This window comes from Miscanthus floridulus, chromosome 2 (assembly GCF_019320115.1).
Source record: "Miscanthus floridulus cultivar M001 chromosome 2, ASM1932011v1, whole genome shotgun sequence".
In the NCBI taxonomy this organism is placed as follows: domain Eukaryota; kingdom Viridiplantae; phylum Streptophyta; class Magnoliopsida; order Poales; family Poaceae; genus Miscanthus; species Miscanthus floridulus.
In genome coordinates, this window is record NC_089581.1 from 41020995 (window position 1) to 41041368 (window position 20374).

Genomic DNA, 20374 nt, shown 5'->3' on the forward strand with positions numbered 1-20374 from the left:
TAAGGTGGATTGACGGTGAGTTCCACAATAAATTCTCTTCTTATTACCTGAACGATGCTTTAGTCTTTGGCTTCGACGATAGTTAATTTATCTCTAGGAACCAGAATGGTCAGCAATTCAATTTCTAGGCCTCCCAGTAAGCAAAGAGAGGCCGAGCAATGCAAATAACCAATATGACTAGTTACTAGTTAGAGCTAAAAGTTAATTCAAATTGGCTAGGATTGGCTAGGTAGTTGGCTAACAACTATTAGTTGATGATCTAATTAAAAAATTAGTCCATCTATTAACCCTGTCGTTTGGATATACTATAGCTAATTTTGAGGTGGCTAGCAATTAGGGCGCGTTTAGTTCCTAAATTTTTTTGGGTTTGGGTACTGTTTGGATACTGTAGCACTTTCGTTTGTATTTAGTAATTAGTATATAATTATGGACTAATTAGGTTCGAAAGTTTTGTCTCACGATTTCTCACCTAACTGTGCAATTAGTTTTGTTTTTCGTCTATATTTAATACTCCATGCATGTGCCGCAAGATTTGACGTGACAGTGTGGTTGAAAATTTTTGGAATCTAAACAGGTCCAGTGTAAACAGGCGTCTGAAGAGCAGCAGATGTGATTTACTCCTAGAACTGTTGTGCTCAGTGAATTGTCGTGATAAAATTCAGTTCCAAACTCAGTTGCATGCATGTACACTGGATAATCTCATCTTGTCACGGCCTAAATTAACTCGACTATCGGCGAGAATCCCACGACGCCGGCGACGGCATCGACGACGTTGTCCGCGCCGTCGTGGTGCCCGACGATGCGGTGGTCGCCGACGACAGCCGCGGCGTAGCAACCTGCTTGATGGCCACGTTAGGGAACGGGCTGCTCCTCCGCCGCTCCTGCTCCTTGACCAGCTCCGTCACCAGCGTGTCCACTTTCTCGGCGTTCGTCCGCTCCGACAGCCTCCGCCCGCGGAATAGCACCGATTCCACGTTCCGCTGCGCCAGCATCGCCTCTGTGGTAGCGACCGCCGTCTCCGCGCGGAGAGGTGCCGATTTTCTGCCGGCCTGGATACGGACATAGTTGCTTCCACACGTGTCCCCGAACGCCATGGCCACTGATTCGTCCACCATGTCCACCACACCCTCGTCGGTGACGCGTGCCAGCTCGCGCGGTGACGGTGCGCGTGTGGGCGGCACTGGCGTGTTCGGCTTCGGCCCGCTAGAGACGGTGGTGGACGAGCCGGTGCCGATGGAGAAGACGAGGATGTCCTCGACGCTGGTGGCGAGCGGGAACTCCAGCTTGTTGTGCAGCACGTGCGTAACGGCGGCGGCTGCCGGGTTGCCCATGGCCGCCACGCCCGCGCACGCCGCGGCGATGGCCGTGAGGCCGTCGACGGACCTCACGTCGGTGAGCGCGCCACGGTCGGCGCCGGTCGCGGCGCAGACGTCGCGGAGGCGGAAGTCGAGGCTGTCGCTCTCGACGGCGTCGGCGCGCGAGAACACGAAGGGCGCGGCCGTGGCGAGGTCGTAGCAGGGCACGAGGAGCGGCGCCACGGTGTCCCTGAGCGTGGCGTCGCCGAACACGCGGCGGAGCATGCGGTCCCCGCCCCGCCGACAGCCGCGGAAGAGCTTCGCCCACCGCCCGCGCCGGCAGCCCCAGTTCTTCTCCTTCCTCCCGACGCTGCTGGCGACGAACGCGAGCGCCTCCTGCGCCGTGTACCGCGGCCGCCCGTCGGCGCCCGTCAGGAACAGCATCGCGGCCAGCACGGCCCCCGCGCCGGCGCCCGCGGCCACGTCGAAGAAGTCGGCGACGCGCGCGTCGGGGTCCCCGGCCTGCTCCCGCAGCCCGGCCTCGAGCCTCGCGAGCGCCGCGGCCGCCAGGAGCGCGTCCTCGGCGCCCGCGCCGCCGCAGCCGTCGATGGACAGCACCCGCACGCGCCCACCGTCAAGAAACGCTCTGGCCGGCGTGCCGGTCCCGGAGGAGGACAGGCACCCGGCGCCGCCGCCGCCGCCGAAGAGGAACTTGCTCTCGAGCAGGGAGAAGATCTCGTAGCTGAGCTTGTCCACCACGCCCATGGCTTTCGTCTGTGGCGACCGCATTGCCGCGTACGCTTCCATCTCTTTCTCTCTCTCGGCCGCAGAGGCAGCAAAACTGGAGCTCGACCTAGCCGGTAGATGAATTCGAGCTCGAGACGTGAGAGACGCCTGAGACACTGATGGTTGGATGCGGCCTAGTCCACTCGAACTGGAGCCTTTATATACAGGTGAAGGCAGCGCATGGTGGTAGCTGCGCCCGACGACAGCTAGCGTACGGACGTGTGTCCTGACCCGTCTGAGCCTTGAAGCGAAGGTGGCTGGAAACGTCGCAACGAACGCTCGACGCTCCGCTGGACGGGTCGCCTCGCCGCGCCCACGTACGTACGCGCACCCGACGGTGGCCGGAAGCTTCCGCGCGAGCGCGAGGCGCACGGTGCGCCGCTGTCGTGCGGGCTCCATCAGTCGGTGTGTGAGTCCACGTCGTCGCCGAGGTGGGCGTTGTGTCCCTGCAGCCTGCAGGGCGTCGGCGCTGGATCTGTGCCACTCACCGTTCACGTGGTTTCCACACGTGGGGAGACATGCGCCGGAGGCTGTGTAGGAGCAAAGCAGAGTTGGTTTTGGTACCTTGGCATTCCCGGATTTGTTCCAGATTTTGTTCATGATTATGCGGCGTCGTCTTTCTATAGCTCAGATTAGCTGTAATATGGAATTAAGTATATGGGCGATGCTTCATAGTAAATAGCTGTAATCCAAACGTCACAGGAAAGAATGGTACCCAAAAAATGCAGCTGTAACTAATGACTGAATAGAATAACGCAAAACACAGCGACTTTCATAAAGAATAAAAATACCTAAGCACAGTGTATGGCTGTTGGAGCAAGAAAATATAATTAATAAGCACAGCAGTCAGGTGTGGTGAAAATATAGGCCATCTTGTTGATCACCTCTGGAGGTACACACGCTGGTGCTGCACGAGTATTATGGAGCAATTTATCTTGCCTCTTCGACTTTCAAAGTGTGTTCAGTCCAAAATCCGACATGTTGAAGTTCTAGGTGATTTAATAAGACAATCAGCTAGAAGGGTTTAATAAGCAACAACGTCATTCATCAATAAGAGGTACCAAGAAGATGAAAGTGGGATCTACTAGGGAAATCGAATGCACTGTTTCTGCAAAGTCATCGCTGTTTCTTTGGGATCCAGAGAATGCTATTGTGATTTCTAAGAATCCAAGGTACAACACAATATATAGTAGTGGCAATAGTTGACATGGTATTCTGAAATCTAAGACAATGGGCATAACAGGCGAGCAAGGGCATCCATGCATCGCAACCAGCGGAAGATCTTAATTCTCAGCCTTCAAATATTCACTCATTCACCCACGAGAATTTCAGTGAAAATGGTAAGCCGACATTATTTACATGTAATGAGGTAGGAAGGATAGATTTTGGCATGGCCGGGTACAAGGTGTGGTACACATATTTGTCAGGTGACTAATGATAAAGTCACGCAAGGTATGAAAAATGGAGTAAAACACAAAAGGTAAGGCGTGGCACACAGTGATTTATCTAAATTAACTTAGGATTTTTCAGTCCGTAAAAATGGCACAATGAAGAGAAAGTAAATATGTATTTTACCTCGAACCTAGCAAATGGACATGCCTAAATAGAAGGAACTAGTGAAAGGCGCGCGCCATTGCGCGCGTTCGTAGGGATAGGTAAGTTCACAGTCGAAAATATATATTGAAACATTCGATGTACAACCGAGTTAACAGTCAAGTAGACAGGTATGTAGTTGGTAACATTACACATCCAAATATAGATTAAGAACAGTTGTAGATAGAGTAAATAGTTTGTGAACCTATCTGAAATTTTAACAACTGATAAAACTCAATGTAAGGAAACTGGAGATAGACAATCAATTTTCTGAACCAAACTGTTATTTCGCAATCCAAGCCCTGATGCTAACATGCAAGTATTTGATATGGAGAAAAAAAATTGGTTAATCTGCACTTTCATTTGATCCTCCTGGTATTAGTTGGGAAACAACGAATCATACGATCCGATCCTTTGATGGACTCCTTTCGGGAAGTATGCACATGGAACACATCCTTTGTCCTGCCAGATTATCTTTCTCAGAACCTAGTTAAGGCTATTGGAACCCATGTACTTAATGATCTGCTATTAAAATCGAGTGCACTCAAATCAAGACATCTCAAAAATAACCTTCCGATCAATTGTGTGCATGTATGCTTGCAAGAGAAGGTTGAGCGAAATTGGAATTTGGATAGAAATAAACGGAGGAAGGCAAATTGAGGGGTACCTGTTACTCATAATGTTCAGGAATGATGGTTGCCTTGTCCAGGAGGGATTTACATATGATTCATGAACTGCACTTGACCCCAGCCAGATCTGAACACCTAGCAATGGGAGAAGCCTGTAGTGACTCCTTCGGTAAAAACCTGGATTGTCAGTGGCAACACAGAAAGGAAAATGGACGCCAACCTCTTAGAGAATCTACTGGAAAGGGAACTTTCACTCTTCTCACACTTTTCATGATCAGACACCGCTGGTTCAATGGCACGATTCTTGTCCGCAGATAAAGATGTTGAACTTGGTTGGCTTGGGTACATTTTATCCAATGATATAGGATTCTTTCTTTGCAGCATGCCCTTGGCTTTTGCGTTTATTCAAAAATAACTGCATTCATAATTCCCTCATAATAGTTTGAAGAGAAAGATGCGTATAGATTAAGAAGTCACAAAAAAGGAGAGAAAGGAAGAAAAAAGGGTCATACCTGGCCATAATTATTACTGGACATAGCTTGGAACAGTATGTGGGCAATTATTACTGGAAGCAACTTGGAACGCTATCTGTTGTCCACGTATTCTGCCAGCTCATCTTCCAGACCTAGAAACAAATGACACATAACAAATGAATCACAGTTTGTATCAGTGGAAAACAGTTACAGATTCTATGACTGTTTTATTCTAATTGATATTCGACACGGATAGCACGCATTTCCCAATATAAACCCACTAACCCATGACATTTGCCTAAAGTCTTCCAATGCACTTTTTGGCACTGTCAAACATGCAAGGTTAAGAACGGTAATGATAGCAAGAGTGGAAAAAGAAACCTAGAACATGGTATGTCATGATTTTCTTTGGTCTCTAAATGAACATCAATGACATAGAGAACAATATAGTGATTGACCCACATCTAGTGACAACTAAAATCGATTTTTTAGAGGTGGGCTATTTTACGACATCCACATTTCATGTAACATATGAGGGGCATGAAGGCACTGTACCTTGGAAGCTACCACACTATGCCTAAGCTCAGTGCAAATTTGGTGGGGCATGCGTGTGGGCTACTGTTTCCAATTGAAAACATGAGCAAAGAAGTAACATTAGCTGAACGCATATGAATAAGATAAATATCGATGACATGAATATAGCAGGATCTATCTGGTCCGAAAAAGCATGGATGGCTATAGCAGTACGTACCTGGTCCGAAAAAGCAAGGGACAAAAGCAAAGAAGGTGACATTAGCTGAAGACATCTGAGGGGAGTAAAAATTTCACAGCACTGATCTCAGCCAGCAGCAGGCGTAAATAGATGGGAAAATAGAAAAATGTCGACATAAATGAGAGAAAGCCTAAATGACCTACAAGGTAGCAATAGGCGACATGCATATGAAGGAATCCAGCATGGAGTGGAGACACAAATACTGTTAATAATGCAAGTACGCAATAAAATGAAGAAATACCAACCTGTGCAGGAAGGAAGCAAAAAATATTCAGAAAAAAATATAAGCAGTATGAGTACAAATTAACCATAGATTGGAGACACTAAAAATAGAGCATGATCAGCAGGCTAAATCATTTTGTGAAACCTAGTTGGTGGTTGACTGAAAGAATTCAAAGGAGAATACGTAGCATATTTTTTTAGTCTGATAGCTTGCATGAAAGTCTCTAAATAACCAATTTCAGATTTGAGCGACGATCTAAAATAAAGGGAACTAATTAAAAAAATAGATGTGAAGTATGTATTTTACCTTCGCGGGCTTACACCTTGAGGCCGAGTGATCCAAGCGATCCAGGCAATGATGATTCACTTCTTTAGCATTTGAATAGAATTAGAGTTTTCGTAGTCTTTGACAGGGAAAATGAAAGCACGTTCTCAAGTGATATATTGTGCACTTACAGATTGCATAAATCTGTTAGTTTGTGATAGAGCGCAGGTCTAAGCATTGGGGTAATAATCATGTTAGACTCCAACAGGTGATAATATTTTTTATCATAACCTGCTAATGCAATGCAACTTATACGCAACAATCTTATGTGATGACCATAAAGGAAATTACCTATTAGCTGGAAAAATTGTCTGAACAGAGATCCTTTCCAAGCATTACATATAGCTTCTTCTGAGTTTCTGTACATAATAGAAACAAATATGCAGAGGATAATAATCATTTTAGAGTACAGTAACTTTTAGTTGGTAAAAGTCTTCGTATGGATTAATTGCTGAAATTACATTCTCACTAATACCAACATTTAAGAATAAGAAAAATAATAGAGAACTTGCAAATATTTCTTAACAATCAGATGCCACCAATAATGAAAATTAACTATTGACAAAAATACACCATGAATAATTCCTATTCATATGAACTGATCGAGTTTTATTCTCTGCATCAAATTCTAACTCCCCTAGAAAAGAGGACAGGAGATAATGAGACTATACCAGGAGAAGCTAGAATAGCTCGTCGCAAAAATATGCTGCGTGCCCATCAGATATGTAAAAAATGTAACTATTTTTAGCAAACAATAGACATGGTTATGGTAAATAACATAATGAGAGTGAAGGAAAATAAATAGAGGGAAAATATAAAAGTGCACAAAAATATCAGCTATTTGTTCTTTTCAAGGCATTATAACATTGAGTATTCTGAATTGGTGCTTTGGATGTATGGAAGTGAGGTTTGACATTATAGATCATGTTGGATGTATGCGGTAATTTTTGGCCAGAGCTAATTTGGAAGAACACTAAAATAGGATGTTTGGAACTATTTATTGGCCCTGAGTCCATTTTTATGTGCTACATTGTTGTATTTGTAAGCTTTCTTTCTACAAATACTGAAACAAATAGTGAAAAAGTTCATCAAAATCCATATATCTCTTCTCTAGGGATACTCTTCACCAACTTCAAGCAATCAAAACGAAATTTGAGTAAACAACTTGCAGAAAACACTGCATTTCTCTGAATTTTGAACCTTTTCAAACACCAAACACCAAAAACAATCAAAAGGGGAAGGTACCAATGTTAATTGGCAGATCCTAAACTAAAGTACATATTTTTCTGTTAAAAGTGTCAAGCAGAGTATATTACCAAATGCTAATTGGTAGATCCTAAACTATCTTACCTTTCAAATTAACACACGATATCCTAAGCATTGGTGAATCTTCGAAAAACATAGCACTCAGTATAGGGAAAAATAATTTTCAAAGAATATTATAGATCAATATAATCAAATCAAGTTTAGAATGATCTACCGCCAGCTGCCTCCAGATAGACATCTCTCTAGCACCATGAAGCACTGCATTATGGAATTTAGCCTTGAGATCTACCAGGCATGCTGTAAAAACCTGAGCTCTGTACAGTAAGCATCTTAGATGGTGGGCACCTGGAGTGTGTCAATAGGAAACCAAGGATTTGAATCATTCTAAGGAAAAAGGAGACAAGCATAAACAAAATGGAGGCTAAAATGGAGGTAATTTTCATAAGGCTTGCAGTGTTTTTAGTTAGGACCAGAGTCCTATATAAACAATTATGCTTCAGCGGCTAAACTGCTAAAGTGATATAGTATAGACCATGTATTGCAACAAAACTAATCTCTATTTATGTCCTGGTGTGCCATGTAAGACGGGATACAATTTTTACGACCACTGAAAGGTACATGTAACAAATCAGATTTAGTAGGACATATTTTCTATATTAAAAAAGCAGTGGATATATTTTCTGGTGTATGAACGTAAAATGGAACTTTGGATGCATACTGAGATGTAAAAAAACAAAGAAATGTAGACTTAGTAACCTGGAGTTGTCAGCGACCATGGTATTTCATAGTAAATAAATTACCATTATTATTGATAGGCTGACTCTAATAAACTATCACAAATGATGATTTCTCTTAATCGTAATTTACACACTTTGCAAATCTACACATCTTTAGCCATCGTCTACAGCTATGCTGTACAACAATCAAGGGAGAGCCTTGCTTGACCTACAGACAACTGCTGAATATGCAAACAAAAAACACAAGGAGATGATATACAATCAAATTTTCCATAGAATTAGCCAAGACAAATTCGGTCTTACCTCCAACCTGACCAATAAGCACTTGCCTCTCTAATCTGATGGATCTACGGTGTTGGGTACCTTAGAATGGGGTACCCCAAGCAAAACATCAAATGGGTCGGCGCCAGCTAGAAGGTAAGTCGTGGGCCCCTCACCCGCCACGACCAAGTCCACTGGGTCCTCCCCCTCCTCGCCTCGAGCCTCGGGCAGGAGGTCTCGGCATCCTGACGCAAACTCCGCTTCGTGCGAGGCTCCCCAGGGAAGGCCTCGGTAGGGAACGCCGTCTCCGCCTCACCCGAGGCTCTCCACGGAAGGCCTCGGCAGGAGGCGCGTTCTCCGTATCGCGCGAGACCTTCCGCCCGAGGCCTCGGCAAGGAGCCTGATCTCCGTCTCGCGCGAGGCCTCATTCTCCGTGTCGCTCGAGGCCGGCTCATCCGCGGTCCATCGCCCCCCACCTCGGCCGACCCCCCAACAGCTCGTTATGTCTCATTAATGCTTCAACCACTCCCGTAATCTCAGCCGGACGGTGGCTCAATGCCACAGGATGGCCGACGCGACCCAAGGTCGCATCAGCGCCATACCGGCCGGGACAGGGCACGACGGGGATTACCGGCCACTGTGTCCTACCACTGTGACCATGATCAGCGCCATACCGGCTGGGATAGGGTACGACGGGGATTACTGGCCACTGTGTCCTACCACTGTGACCATGATCAGCGCCATACCGGCTGGGACAGGGTACGACGGGGATTACCGGCCACTGTGCCCTACCACTGTGTCCACGATCAGCGCCATACCGGCTAGGACGGGGTACGACGGGGATTACCGGCCACTGTGTCCAAACGCTGTACCCATGATCGGCCGCCCGCTCAAGGCCTCGGCACTATACACCGGGGCCTCGACGATCTTGGGGTTCATGCCTACCGAGACCCCCCACCACAGTACAAGCCTCGGCACCGGCCAAGTCTCGGCCTCACGCACAGTCCATCCATAGTGGCTTGCACGTCCGCCGCCACGTCCACTCCGAGGCATTCCCGGGGCTCCCACGACGCACAGGATCTGATGGGACGACCACGCCGCCCCAGTACTCCAAGGATGGACCACTCCGACGACCACGCCGCCACAGGGACAGGCCACAGGGCTCGGACGTGCCACCCCTATTGGCACGACGCCGCATAGTAATACATGTACGGTCCTTGTCCTCCCTTCAACTATAAAAGGAGAGGACTTGGGCCACTTAGGGGGGGTAGGAGGGGAACACCTTGTAACACACACACGCATGTCCCTGCCGCCTGAGAGCAACGTCTCAAGCGGCCCGCATGACACCCTGCCGAGACCTAGGACCAGCTCCCTCTCTCCTTTAGCTTGTAACCCCCTACTACGAGCACCTCGGTGCAAGGAATACAAGATCGATCTCTCAGACTAGACGTAGGGCCTCGATTGCCCGAACCAGTATAAACCTTATGTCTCTTTGCATCACCATCCGGAATTGGGAGCACGCAGAACAAATTCACTAGTCGGTTGAGGACCCCCCGGTCTGAAACACCGACAGTTGGCACGCCAGGTAGGGGTCGCTGCGTGTCGTTTTCGTCATCCCAGTAGGATACGGATGGCAGACCCCATACGACCATTGCGTCTCGGCACCGTGGTTTGGTTCGGAAGCCTAGAGTTCATGTCTCTAGGGCATGAGTACGACATGGTGCTCCTCACTCCTCGAGCCCCACCGTCCGACGATGAAGTTACGCCCCAACAGCCCAGGCGCAGGCGGCGCCCGGGCGGCCGCTCTCGCCGCGCTCACCAGGCACAATGCGAGCAAGGCCACCCCGACGCTACGCAAACCCGGGGCGGCACGCCACTCTCCGCCGATATCCTACGACCAGCTGTTGGTATGGGGTCCCTGGCTAGGGACCTGTCTGGCCTGAGCTTGGACAAAGGAAAATCGCCGATGGCTCGCGGCGATGCCTAGTCGTCAAGCTCTGCTCCACCACTCCCTGAAGAGCCGACCCCAGCGGGGCAGAATCTGGAGACGGCACCGTCCCCATACCCCTTTGGGTTGAGAGATGCCGCCGCCTCGTACGCCTATGCTTACTCTGCCGCTCACGAGCACCCCTCGGAACGCCGCCAGCGCTTCGCTCTCGACCTGAGCACCCACTCTGACTCCTCGGACGAGGACGAGGCATGGCCCGGGGTGGATTTTTCTGGACTCCACAACCCTGTGGCTTTGCGCTAGTTCTTGGCGGCAAGCGACTACTGCTTTGGCTATTCCGACTCCAACGACGAAGGCACCTACGACCCCACTCGCGAATGTTTTCATGTCGGGGTCAGGATGCCGAGAGCGGGCGAAGACGACGAGGGGACAGGTAGCCGTTCCCCGCTCCGCCCCGGCGCGGGCGTCGCTACACCTCCATGCATCGTCCTGCTGGCCGCACGAAATGAGAACGTCGCTCTTGCGCGACCTCAGCGCCCAGACCTAGAATAGCTCCGTGAGCTCCAGGCCAAGGTCGAGCAAGACCAACTCCTTCTGCAACAGCTTTGAGACTCTCTCGAACAGGAACAGCGAGGTCGCGGCGAAGGCGGGGGAGCCCGACGGAGGGCCCTCGACGTGCATCACCGCATCCATAACGACGAAGGGAGTGAGCAACCCCCGATCTTCAATCGCGCTAGCCAGAACGTCGCGGCTACGGCGATGCTGGTTCACGCAATGCCCGAGCCTTCTACCGCAGAGGGGCGGCGGGTCCGTGGCGAGCTTCGAGATCTCCTAGAGACCGCTGTGGTTCAGCAAGCCGAGAGTTCTGCCTCCCGACGGCACGGGGGCATCTCGAACCTGCCCGCGGCACCACCTCGGCAGGACAGGGAAGCCTCGGCTCGTCCCGAACCTGCTCGAGCGCCGATAGCTCACAGGGTCCCGTGCTCCTTGACCGCCTCGACAATCGACACGAGGGGCAGGGAGACCACGAGGTGGTCGGCCGACGATGATGCCACGACGGTGAGGGGCCCGCTCGAGGCTACCATGTGCACCGAGGTGGCCGCTACGACAGCGAGGAAGACCGTAGCCCTTCTCCTGAGCCACCTGGCCCTCGAGTCTTCAGCAGAGCTATCCGTGTCGCCCAGTTCCCGGCCCGTTTTTGGCAACCAGCCAACCTCGCGAAATACAGCGGTGAGACCAACCCCGAACTCTAGCTTGCCGACTACCGCCTGGCCTGCCAGCTAGGTGGCGTGGATGATGACCTGCTCATCATCCATAACCTCCCCTTGCTCTTGTCAGACTCGGCGCGAGCCTGGCTCGAGCACCTCCCTCCCTCACAGATCCACGACTGGCGCGACTTGGTTAGGGTCTTCATTGGGAATTTCTAGGGCACGTACGTACGTCCCGGAAACTCCTGGGACCTTAAGAATTGCCGCCAGAAACCAGGCGAGTCTCTCCGAGATTTCATCCGGCGCTTCTCCAAGCAGTGCACCGAGCTGCCCAGCGTCGGCGACTCGGAGATCGTCTAGGCTTTCCTCTCCGGCACCACCTGCCGGGACCTGGTGCAGGAGCTAGGTCGGAACGTGCCACGCACCGCTGCTGTGCTCCTCGACATCGCCACCAACTTCGCCTCGGGCGAGGAGGCCGTCGGTGCCATCTTCCCCGACAGCGACGCCAAGGGAAAACGGAGGGACGAGGCCCCCGACGCCTCGGCCTCCCACCTCCCTAAGAGAAAGAAAAAGGGGCGCCTAGGGAGGCAGGAGGTCATGGGGGCCGATCTGGTCGGGGCCGTAGAACGCAAGAATCCCCAAGGCCCCAAAGGCCCTAGGCCTTTCGACGACATGCTCAAGAAACCATGCCCTTATCACCAAGGCCTAGTCAAGCACGCCCTCGAGGATTGCTCCATGCTGCGATGTTACTATGCCAGGCTTGGGCTCCCCGACAACGACACCAAGTAGAAGGGCGCCGGCGATCAGGACGAGGACAAGGACGACAGGTTCCCCGAAGTACGCAATGCCTTCATGATCTTCGGCGGACCCTCGGCATGCCTTACGGCGTGGCAGCGCAAGAGGGAACGCCAAGAAGTCTTCTCGGTCAAGGTAGCCACCCCCTAGTACCTTGACTGGTCTCGAGAGGCGATCACCTTCGATTGAGATGACCACCCTGACCATGTTCCGAATCCCGGGCAGTACCCGCTGGTCGTCGACCCAATCATCGGCAACACCCGACCCTCCAAGGTATTGATGGACGGAGGCAGCGGCCTCGACATCCTCTATGCCAACACCCTGGAGCTCTTGGAGATCGATCGGTCGAGGCTCCGAGGTGATGTCGCACCCTTCCACGGCATCGTGCCAGGGAGGCGCACGCGACCCCTCGGGCGCATCGACCTTCCTGTCTGCTTCGGCACCCCCTCCAACTACCGCAAGGAAGTCCTCACCTTCGAGGTAGTCGGATTCGGGGGAGCCTACCATGCCATTCTGGGGCGGCCGTGCTACGCCAAGTTCATGGCAGTACCCAACTATACCTACCTCAAGCTCAAGATGCCAGGCCCTAGCGGTGTCATCACGATTGAGTCCACGTACGAACATGCATACGATTGCGACGTTGAATGCATCGAGTACGCCGAGGCTCTTGCGGAGGCCGAAACCCTCATCGCCCACCTCGACCAACTCAGTGGTGAGGTGCCTAACTCCAAGCGTCGCGCAGGGGTGTTCGAGCCCGCGGAAACCATCAAACTCATCCCGGTCGACCCCGCCTGCCCCGATGACCGGGCGCTGAGGATCAGCGCCACCCTCGACATCAAATAGGAAGCCGTGCTCATCGACTTCCTCCGTGCGAATGCCGACATATTTGCATGGAGTCCCTTGGACATGCCGGGCATACCGAGGGAAGTCGCTGAGCATGCCCTGGACGTCTGTGCCGACTCTAGACTGGTAAGGCAACGCCTGCGCCGCTTCGACAAGGAAAAGCGCAGGGCCATCGGTGAGGAGGTGCAGAAACTACTAGCGGCCGGATTCATCAAGGAAGTATCCCACCCGGAGTGGTTGGCTAACCCCGTGTTAGTTAGGAAGAAAAGTGGGAAATGGAGGATGTGTGTAGACTATACTGGTTTGAACAAAGCTTGTCCAAAAGTCCCTTTCCCGTTACCCCGAATCGATCAGATCGTTGACTCCACTGCGGGATGCGAAACCTTGTCTTTCCTTGATGCGTATTCTGGTTACCATCAAATCAAGATGAAAGAGTCCGACCAGCTCGTGACTTCTTTCATCACACCGTTCGGCATGTACTGCTACGTGACGATGCCCTTCGGCCTCAGAAACGCTGGTGCCACGTATCAGCGGTGCATGACCCAGGTCTTTGGCGACAACATTGGGCAGACCATCGAGGCCTACGTAGATGACATCGTGGTCAAGACCAGAAAGGCCGAGGGTCTCATCGACGACTTGACAATAACCTTCAAATGCCTTAGAGAGAAGGGCATCAAGCTCAATCCCGAGAAGTGTGTGTTTGGGGTTCCCCGAGGCATGCTCTTAGGATTCATAGTCTCGAAACGCGGCATCGAAGCCAACCTAGAGAAGGTCTTGGCCATAACCGGCATGGGACCAATCAGGGACCTCAAGGGAGTACAGAGGGTCATGGGATGCCTTGCGGCCCTGAGCCGATTCATCTCGCGCCTCGGCGAAAAAGGTTTGCCTCTGTACCAACTCTTGAGAAAATCCGAGCGTTTTTCCTGGACTCCCGAGGCCGAAGAAGCCCTCGACAGACTCAAAGCATAGCTCACGAATCCTCCCGTCCTGATACCCCCGGCCATGGACGAGACCCTCTTGCTCTACGTCGCCGCAACGACCCAAGTGGTCAGCGCCACCGTATTGGTAGAGAGGCAGGAAGAGGGGCACACTCTGCCCACCCAACGACCTATTTATTTCATCAGCGAGGTGCTCTCCGAGACCAAAGCACGCTACCCCCACGTCCAGAAGCTAGTCTACGCCGTGGTCCTAGCCCGGCGCAAACTGTGTCACTACTTCGAGTCACACCTAGTGACTGTGGTATCATCTTTCCCCCTAGGCGAAATAGTTCATAACCGGGAGGCCTCAGGCAGGATAGCCAAATGGGCTATCGAGCTTATGGGGGAAACCTTGACCTTTGCGCCTCGAAAGGTGATCAAGTCTCAAGTCTTGGCCGATTTTGTGGCTGAATGGACAGATACCCAACTGCCACCCACTCAAATTCAGACGGAATACTGGACCTTGTACTTCGATGGATCCCTGATGAAGACCGGGGTGGGCACAGGTCTGCTCTTCATTTCGCCCCTCGGAGTACACATGCGCTACATGGTGCGGCTCCACTTTGCCGCCTCCAACAACGTGGCCAAATACGAGGCCCTCATCAATGGCTTACAAGTCGCCATCGAACTTGGGGCACGACGCCTCGACGTCCGAGGCGACTCGCGGCTCGTCATAGATCAAGTGATGAAGGAGTCAAACTGCCTCGACCCCAAAATGGAGGCTTACTGCAAGCTGGTACGACGCCTAGAAGACAAGTTCGACGGTCTCGAGCTAAATCACGTCACGCGGAAGTACAACGAAGTCGTCGATGAGCTGGCAAAGATGGCCTCAGCACAGGTTCCGGTCCCCCCGAACGTCTTCGCCAGAGACCTCCACAAACCTTCCATTGGATACACCTCGGCAACAGAGGAGGGCCCACCTATGGAACCCGCGGCGAAGCTCGACGCCCTCTCTGCTGCCGAGACCCCCTCAACCAAGCCTGAGGTCATGGAAGTCAACGCCGAGCCTCCACGGACTGATCAGGACGTGGATTGGCGAGTCCCGTTCCTTGATTAGCTCGATCGGGGGGAGCTTCCTGACGACAAAACCGAAGCACGGTGGCTTGCACGGCGAGCCAAGACCTATGCCCTCTACAACGGCGAATTGTACAGACGAAGTCCCTTAGGTGTCCTCCAACGGTGTATCAGCTCCGAAGCAGGCCAAGCCCTGCTTTGGGACTTACACGCGGGCGCCTGCGGGCACCATGCGGTGCCTTGGATGCTTGTAGGGAACGCTTTCCGCCAAGGGTTCTACTGGCCGACGGCAGTCACTGACGCTACCAAGCTGGTACGCTCCTGCGAAGGATGCCAGTACTATGCCCGGCAGACACATCTCCCGGCCCTAGCCCTGCAAACCATCCCCATCACCTGGCCATTCGCCGTATGGGGTCTCGACATGGTTGGGTCTCTGCAAAAGGCCCCCGGGGGCTTCACCCATCTATTGGTATCAATCAACAAGTTCTCCAAATGGATCGAGGCTCGTCCGATCAATCGAATCAGATCCGAGCAGGTGGTGCTATTCTTCACTGACATCATCCACAGGTTTGGGGTCCCCAACACCATTGTCACCGACAACGGGACATAGTTCACCGGCAAAAGGTTCCTGACGTTTTGCGACGACCACCACATCCATGTGGCCTGGTTGGCCGTAGGACACCCAAGGACCAACGGCCAAGTAGAGCATGCCAACGGCATGATCCTACAAGGCCTCAAGCCAAGGATTCACAATCGATTGAAAAAGTTTGGCAAAAAATGGCTCGCCGAGCTCCCATCGGTCATCTGGAGCCTGAGGAACACTCTAAGCCGAGCCACGGGATTCACACCTTTCTTCCTAGTCTATGGGGCCGAGGCCATCCTCCCCACCGACTTGGAATATGGTTCCCCAAGGCTGCAAGCCTATAACGAACAAAGTAACCGCACCACCCGAGAGGATGCCCTTGATCAACTGGAGGAAGCCCGAGACGTCACGCTACTACACTCGGCCAAATACCAACAGAGCCTGCAGCGCTATCAGGCCCGATGTGTCCAAGGCCGAGACTTGAAGGTAGGCGATCTGGTGTTGAGGCTAGCACAGAGCAACAAGGGTCGCCACAAGCTAACCCCACCATGGGAAGGACCGTACATCATCGCCCAAGTGCTGAAGCTCGGGACCTACAAGCTGGCCAACGAGAAGGGCGAAGTCTTCACCAACGCTTGGAACATAGAACAGCTACATTGCTTTTATCCCTAAATTTCCAAGCATTGTATATGTCGTTCCTCGAAATACAATTAAAAAGCGTTCTTTAGTTGGTCTAATTTTTTTTTGAGAAACCCCCCGGGCCCATCGTAGGCCTCGGCAATACGGTAACACGGCAAGGGAAACTCGGTTCTGCCTCGGCAGAACCAAGCCTCCCTCGGGGGCTAGATGGGGGACTCCCCCTAGGTCCCACGCACCATTCTTTAAGTTGCTTTTTCGCAAAAATTCCTACGCCAAGAACTCTAGCAGGCTCTGACGAATCATTTGTGAAGACTCCTCGGACCAAGGTCTGCTTCCTAAGCAAGAGGCCGGTAGAGTCGCGAGACGGCCTATGCCCCCGGGCTACGGCACTCCCTCACTACCTCTCGCTCAAGGAACGGCTTAGGCCCCAAAGGGGTATTTCGCAAATAAAATCTGATCAGAAGCAACATAGGGCAAAGGCTCGGAAACATGAGAAAAACAACTAAGAAACACAAATACTTCAGAAATAAAGGCCTCGATGGCCACAAACGTTATGATACAAAAATAACCCCTATTCTATCTTTACATAGCCCCCGGGGCCCAGATCAAGGTTCAGGGCCTTCAGCACCAGCAGGTAGGGGGGCACCACCTCCTCTTCGAAGAGTGTCGCCAGCGCCGCGCCAGGGCCTTCCACCGCCTCCATCAGCTTCGCGACCGCCGCGTCGGCCTCCTCGTCATCATCAGGCAGAACATAGCCATCACTGATGGCCGGGAGGTCGGCGCCAAGGTAGTGAGAGGAGATGACGGCCATCGCCCGCTTGACACCCGTGTGCAACGCCCCTCGGAGCCGTTCGCGCATCTGGCTGCTCAGCGCAATCAAGCGGCTCCCAAGGGAGCTGCCTGACTGAACCCCCTCGACCTCCAAGGCCTCGTAGGCGGAAAGGGCGGCATGTTTCAGCACCTCGTGCTCCTTGATCTCGGTATCGAGCACTGTCTGTACCGCGCTGGAAGCCTCGGCGGCCCTGGTGAACTCCGCCTCTGACTCTGCACCGCGGAAAATGTAATGAGATCAAGCCAGAGAAAAAACCTAAGTCAGGGACGGAAGCCCACGGAACTCACCCTTGGCCTTTAGCTCCCAGTGGCGGGTCTCCACCTGACAAGCCTTGACCTTCTCCCTCAACCGCTGGGCCTCGACCCGAGAGGCCTCGGCCGCCCTGGAAGCTTCACTCCCCAGCTCTGCGTCACACAAGAAAGTTAGGGAGCGAACATAAGGAGAAGAAAACAAAACAAGGGGACTCAAACTCACCCTCGACCGTCCCCCTCAAAACCATAGCCTCGATTTACAAGGCCTCAACCACAGCAAGGGCCTCGTTCGGAGCGCCTTTGGTCAGCCGGTGCGCACTCTCCTCTGCCCCCAGCTACCCAGCGAGGGCCTTGCCCGAGGCCATCACTTCTTCAGCCCGGGATCTGAAGGCATCCCGATCGCTGACGGTGCGGGTAAGCTCCTCCTCCAGCTCCTTGATCCACGCCGCCAAGGGGGCGAGCTGTGTCTGGGCTATGGCCACCTCGACCTTCGCGTCGGCACAGCGAAGGTGGAGGTCCCCCACCTCCGTGCTTCGTGCCGACAGAAGCTCGTTAGCATCGGCAAGAAGGCCCCTCTGCCGCTGAAGCTGGTCCCCGATTCCCCTCTCCTGCCGGAGGAAGACCGACTTCCCGAGGGAACGGGTCTCGAGCTCCTAAGGAGGCAGAGCAAAGGTCGACGATTACGACAAAACCGAGAAAAGAACAGCGTCACGCGAGAAAGGAAAACACGAACCTGGGCAACTCCGGGCAGTTCGTCAGCCACCACGGACAGTGCCGTCCATAGCGATCGCTCCGCCAGCTCGTGGTACTGCTCGAAGGTACTCCAGCGCCTGCCCTCGGCCGTGTCCTCGAGGGCGAACAGAGGCTCCCCCTCAGGGTCGTCCCGGCTCCGCCACAGTACCCACGGGTGATCCCACCTGTGGGGCTTGGGTTGCACCCGCACGAGGGTCGAGCCTCCCTCATCTAAGAGCAGCGCCAGCTACTCCACGGCATCGGTCTCCTCGGCGTCGACCACCTCCCGTGCCCGGGAAGTATCGTCAGAGGAGATCGGATAGACCTCCGTCTCCCGGGCGCTCTCCCTCAACAACGGTGGGCCCTGAGCCAAGGGCACGGCCGATGCCTCCGCCGCCTGCATCTCCGCCTCCTGCACAGACGGCCTCGCCGCCATCGCAACGGCCTCGATGACCTCGGGGGCTTCGGCCTTCGCAATCACGGCCTCGGCGGTCTCGGGGGCCCCGGCCTCCGCCATCGTGGCCTCGGTAGACACAGAGACGCCAACCGCGGCCACTGCGGTCTCGGTGGTCGTGGGCGCCGTGGCCTCCATCGCCTCAGCCTCAGAGGCCCCGGGAGCCTCGGCAAAAAAGGGCACGATGGCCCCATCCGACTGTGTAGGGGCCGCCTCGGCGACCCCCCCATGGGCGGCCGGTCCCTTTGGGTCAACCCTCGCCAACGCCGCGCCGCATTGGATAGCGGCTTGTGCCTCCGCCACCCAGTGGGCGGAGGACCCGGGGCTCGCCTTAAGCGCCTTATGGGGCGCCAAGGGGAGGTCATCCGCAGGCCGCTTCTGACTAAAGAAAATTAACCTACAGGGTCAACACGAGACCAAAAAAGCGAACGGAAGACACTACGACCCTGCCAAAAATACACTTACTTAGAACGGGGCGGCCCCCGCTTCGCCACGGCAAACCGCATCCGCAACGGAGCGGCTCCAGCTTGGGCTGGTCGACCTTCGGGACGCCCCACTTCCACTTCTCCGGGCAACTCCCCACAATCCGCCCGGTGTAGGGGGGAAGCCCTCCATCGTCATTATGAAGGTAAAACCAACTCATGTACCACCGGCGGTTGGAGGACGCGAGTTGGGCCAGGATGTAGAGGTGCAGGCGGTCCTGACGCACTTGGAGAGTGCAGCCTCCGGCCCTCGACGCCTTCCTCTTACCCGACGTACCCGTCGGCTTGGTAGTGTGCCTCGCCCGGAACAGGTGGAGCCACAACTCCCAATGGGGAGCGATCCCCAAATACCCCTCGTAGACGGCAACGAAGATAGCCGCCTGAGTGATGGAGTTGGGATTAAAATTGTGGAGCTCCACGCCGTAGTAGTGCGGAAGCGCCCACATGAACCGGTCCGCCGGGACGCCGAGGCCGCGCTCGTGGAAAGAGACAAAGCTCACGACGTAGCCGTCGCGGGGCCTCGGCTCTGGCTCGCCATACGGAGCAATCCACTCCGGCCTACTAGGGTCTGTCACCAGGCGGAGGAGTCCACCGTCGACAAGCGACTGGAGCATTTCCTCGGTGACGTCCGACGGATCCCAAGGGTCCACCTCGACAACGACGATGTTGCCGGCCATGGGTGCGATGGAGGAATCGGGCGTGGCAGTGAGTTTTTTTTTCTCTCTCCCTCCCACGCTCTCGCTTTTTTTCCTCGCTTTCCCCCTAGGCTCGCTCTTCTCTCCTCTTCTTCCCGGCACCCGCTGCTCTGGCAACGGCTCGATGGAGGTGGTGCTAATGCAGGCAAGGTAAGACGAGAAGGGGCAAGATTCCTCGGGTATTTATGCAGGGAGGAGGCGAAACAAATGGGCGATGAAATCGGGGAGGTTTTCCCCCATCCGGCGCGGCTAACCACGAGCCGATTTCGGTGGCCCATGCGCCCACGTCTCCCGCATTAAATGCGGGGACAGTTACGTCCCGTCCATCACATCGCGCTCGGCCACTATGGCAGCAGGTGTCGTTTCACCTCCCCATGAAACCGCCTCAAAAGGCACGCCACCTGTGGCCGAGCCAATAGGGAAGATATTTCCCACGGCCTGTTCCTTTCATAGGAAGGAACCGGGCTCTGAGCCTATTATGATCTAGGGGTTCGAAGGCTGGACCCCAAAAGGGTTTCGACAGCTGCCCCAGGATAACAGAGTCAGGGGCGACTACGGGCGA

At 53.5% G+C, this 20374-nt stretch overlaps 2 protein-coding genes and 1 long non-coding RNA gene across 3 annotated transcripts; 1 reads left to right on the top strand and 2 right to left on the bottom strand.

Moving 5' to 3' along the window:
* Nucleotides 1–546: 546 nt before the first annotated feature.
* LOC136538577 (patatin-like protein 3) lies at nt 547–2196 on the bottom strand. The gene has a single exon (XM_066530525.1). The coding sequence runs from the start codon at nt 2100–2102 to the stop codon at nt 729–731; it is 1374 nt and encodes a 457-aa protein (XP_066386622.1). The 5' UTR covers nt 2103–2196; the 3' UTR covers nt 547–728.
* A 1772-nt stretch (nt 2197–3968) lies between these two features.
* Nucleotides 3969–5597, bottom strand: LOC136538578 (uncharacterized). Its single transcript, XR_010779383.1, has 5 exons — nt 5332–5597; nt 4816–4928; nt 4524–4718; nt 4342–4438; nt 3969–4136 (listed from the first exon to the last, which is right to left on the bottom strand). It is a non-coding gene; the product is annotated as an uncharacterized lncRNA (long non-coding RNA).
* Nucleotides 5598–14845: 9248 nt separating this feature from the next.
* On the top strand, nt 14846–15187 carry LOC136536401 (uncharacterized). The gene has a single exon (XM_066528709.1). The coding sequence runs from the start codon at nt 14846–14848 to the stop codon at nt 15185–15187; it is 342 nt and encodes a 113-aa protein (XP_066384806.1).
* Nucleotides 15188–20374: the final 5187 nt, after the last annotated feature.

Coding starts and splice junctions, on each gene's coding strand:
- LOC136536401 (XM_066528709.1), top strand. CDS start 14,846: ATGGAGGCTTACTGCAAGCTGGTACGACGCCTAGAAGACAAGTTCGAC.
- LOC136538577 (XM_066530525.1), bottom strand. CDS start 2,102: ATGGAAGCGTACGCGGCAATGCGGTCGCCACAGACGAAAGCCATGGGC.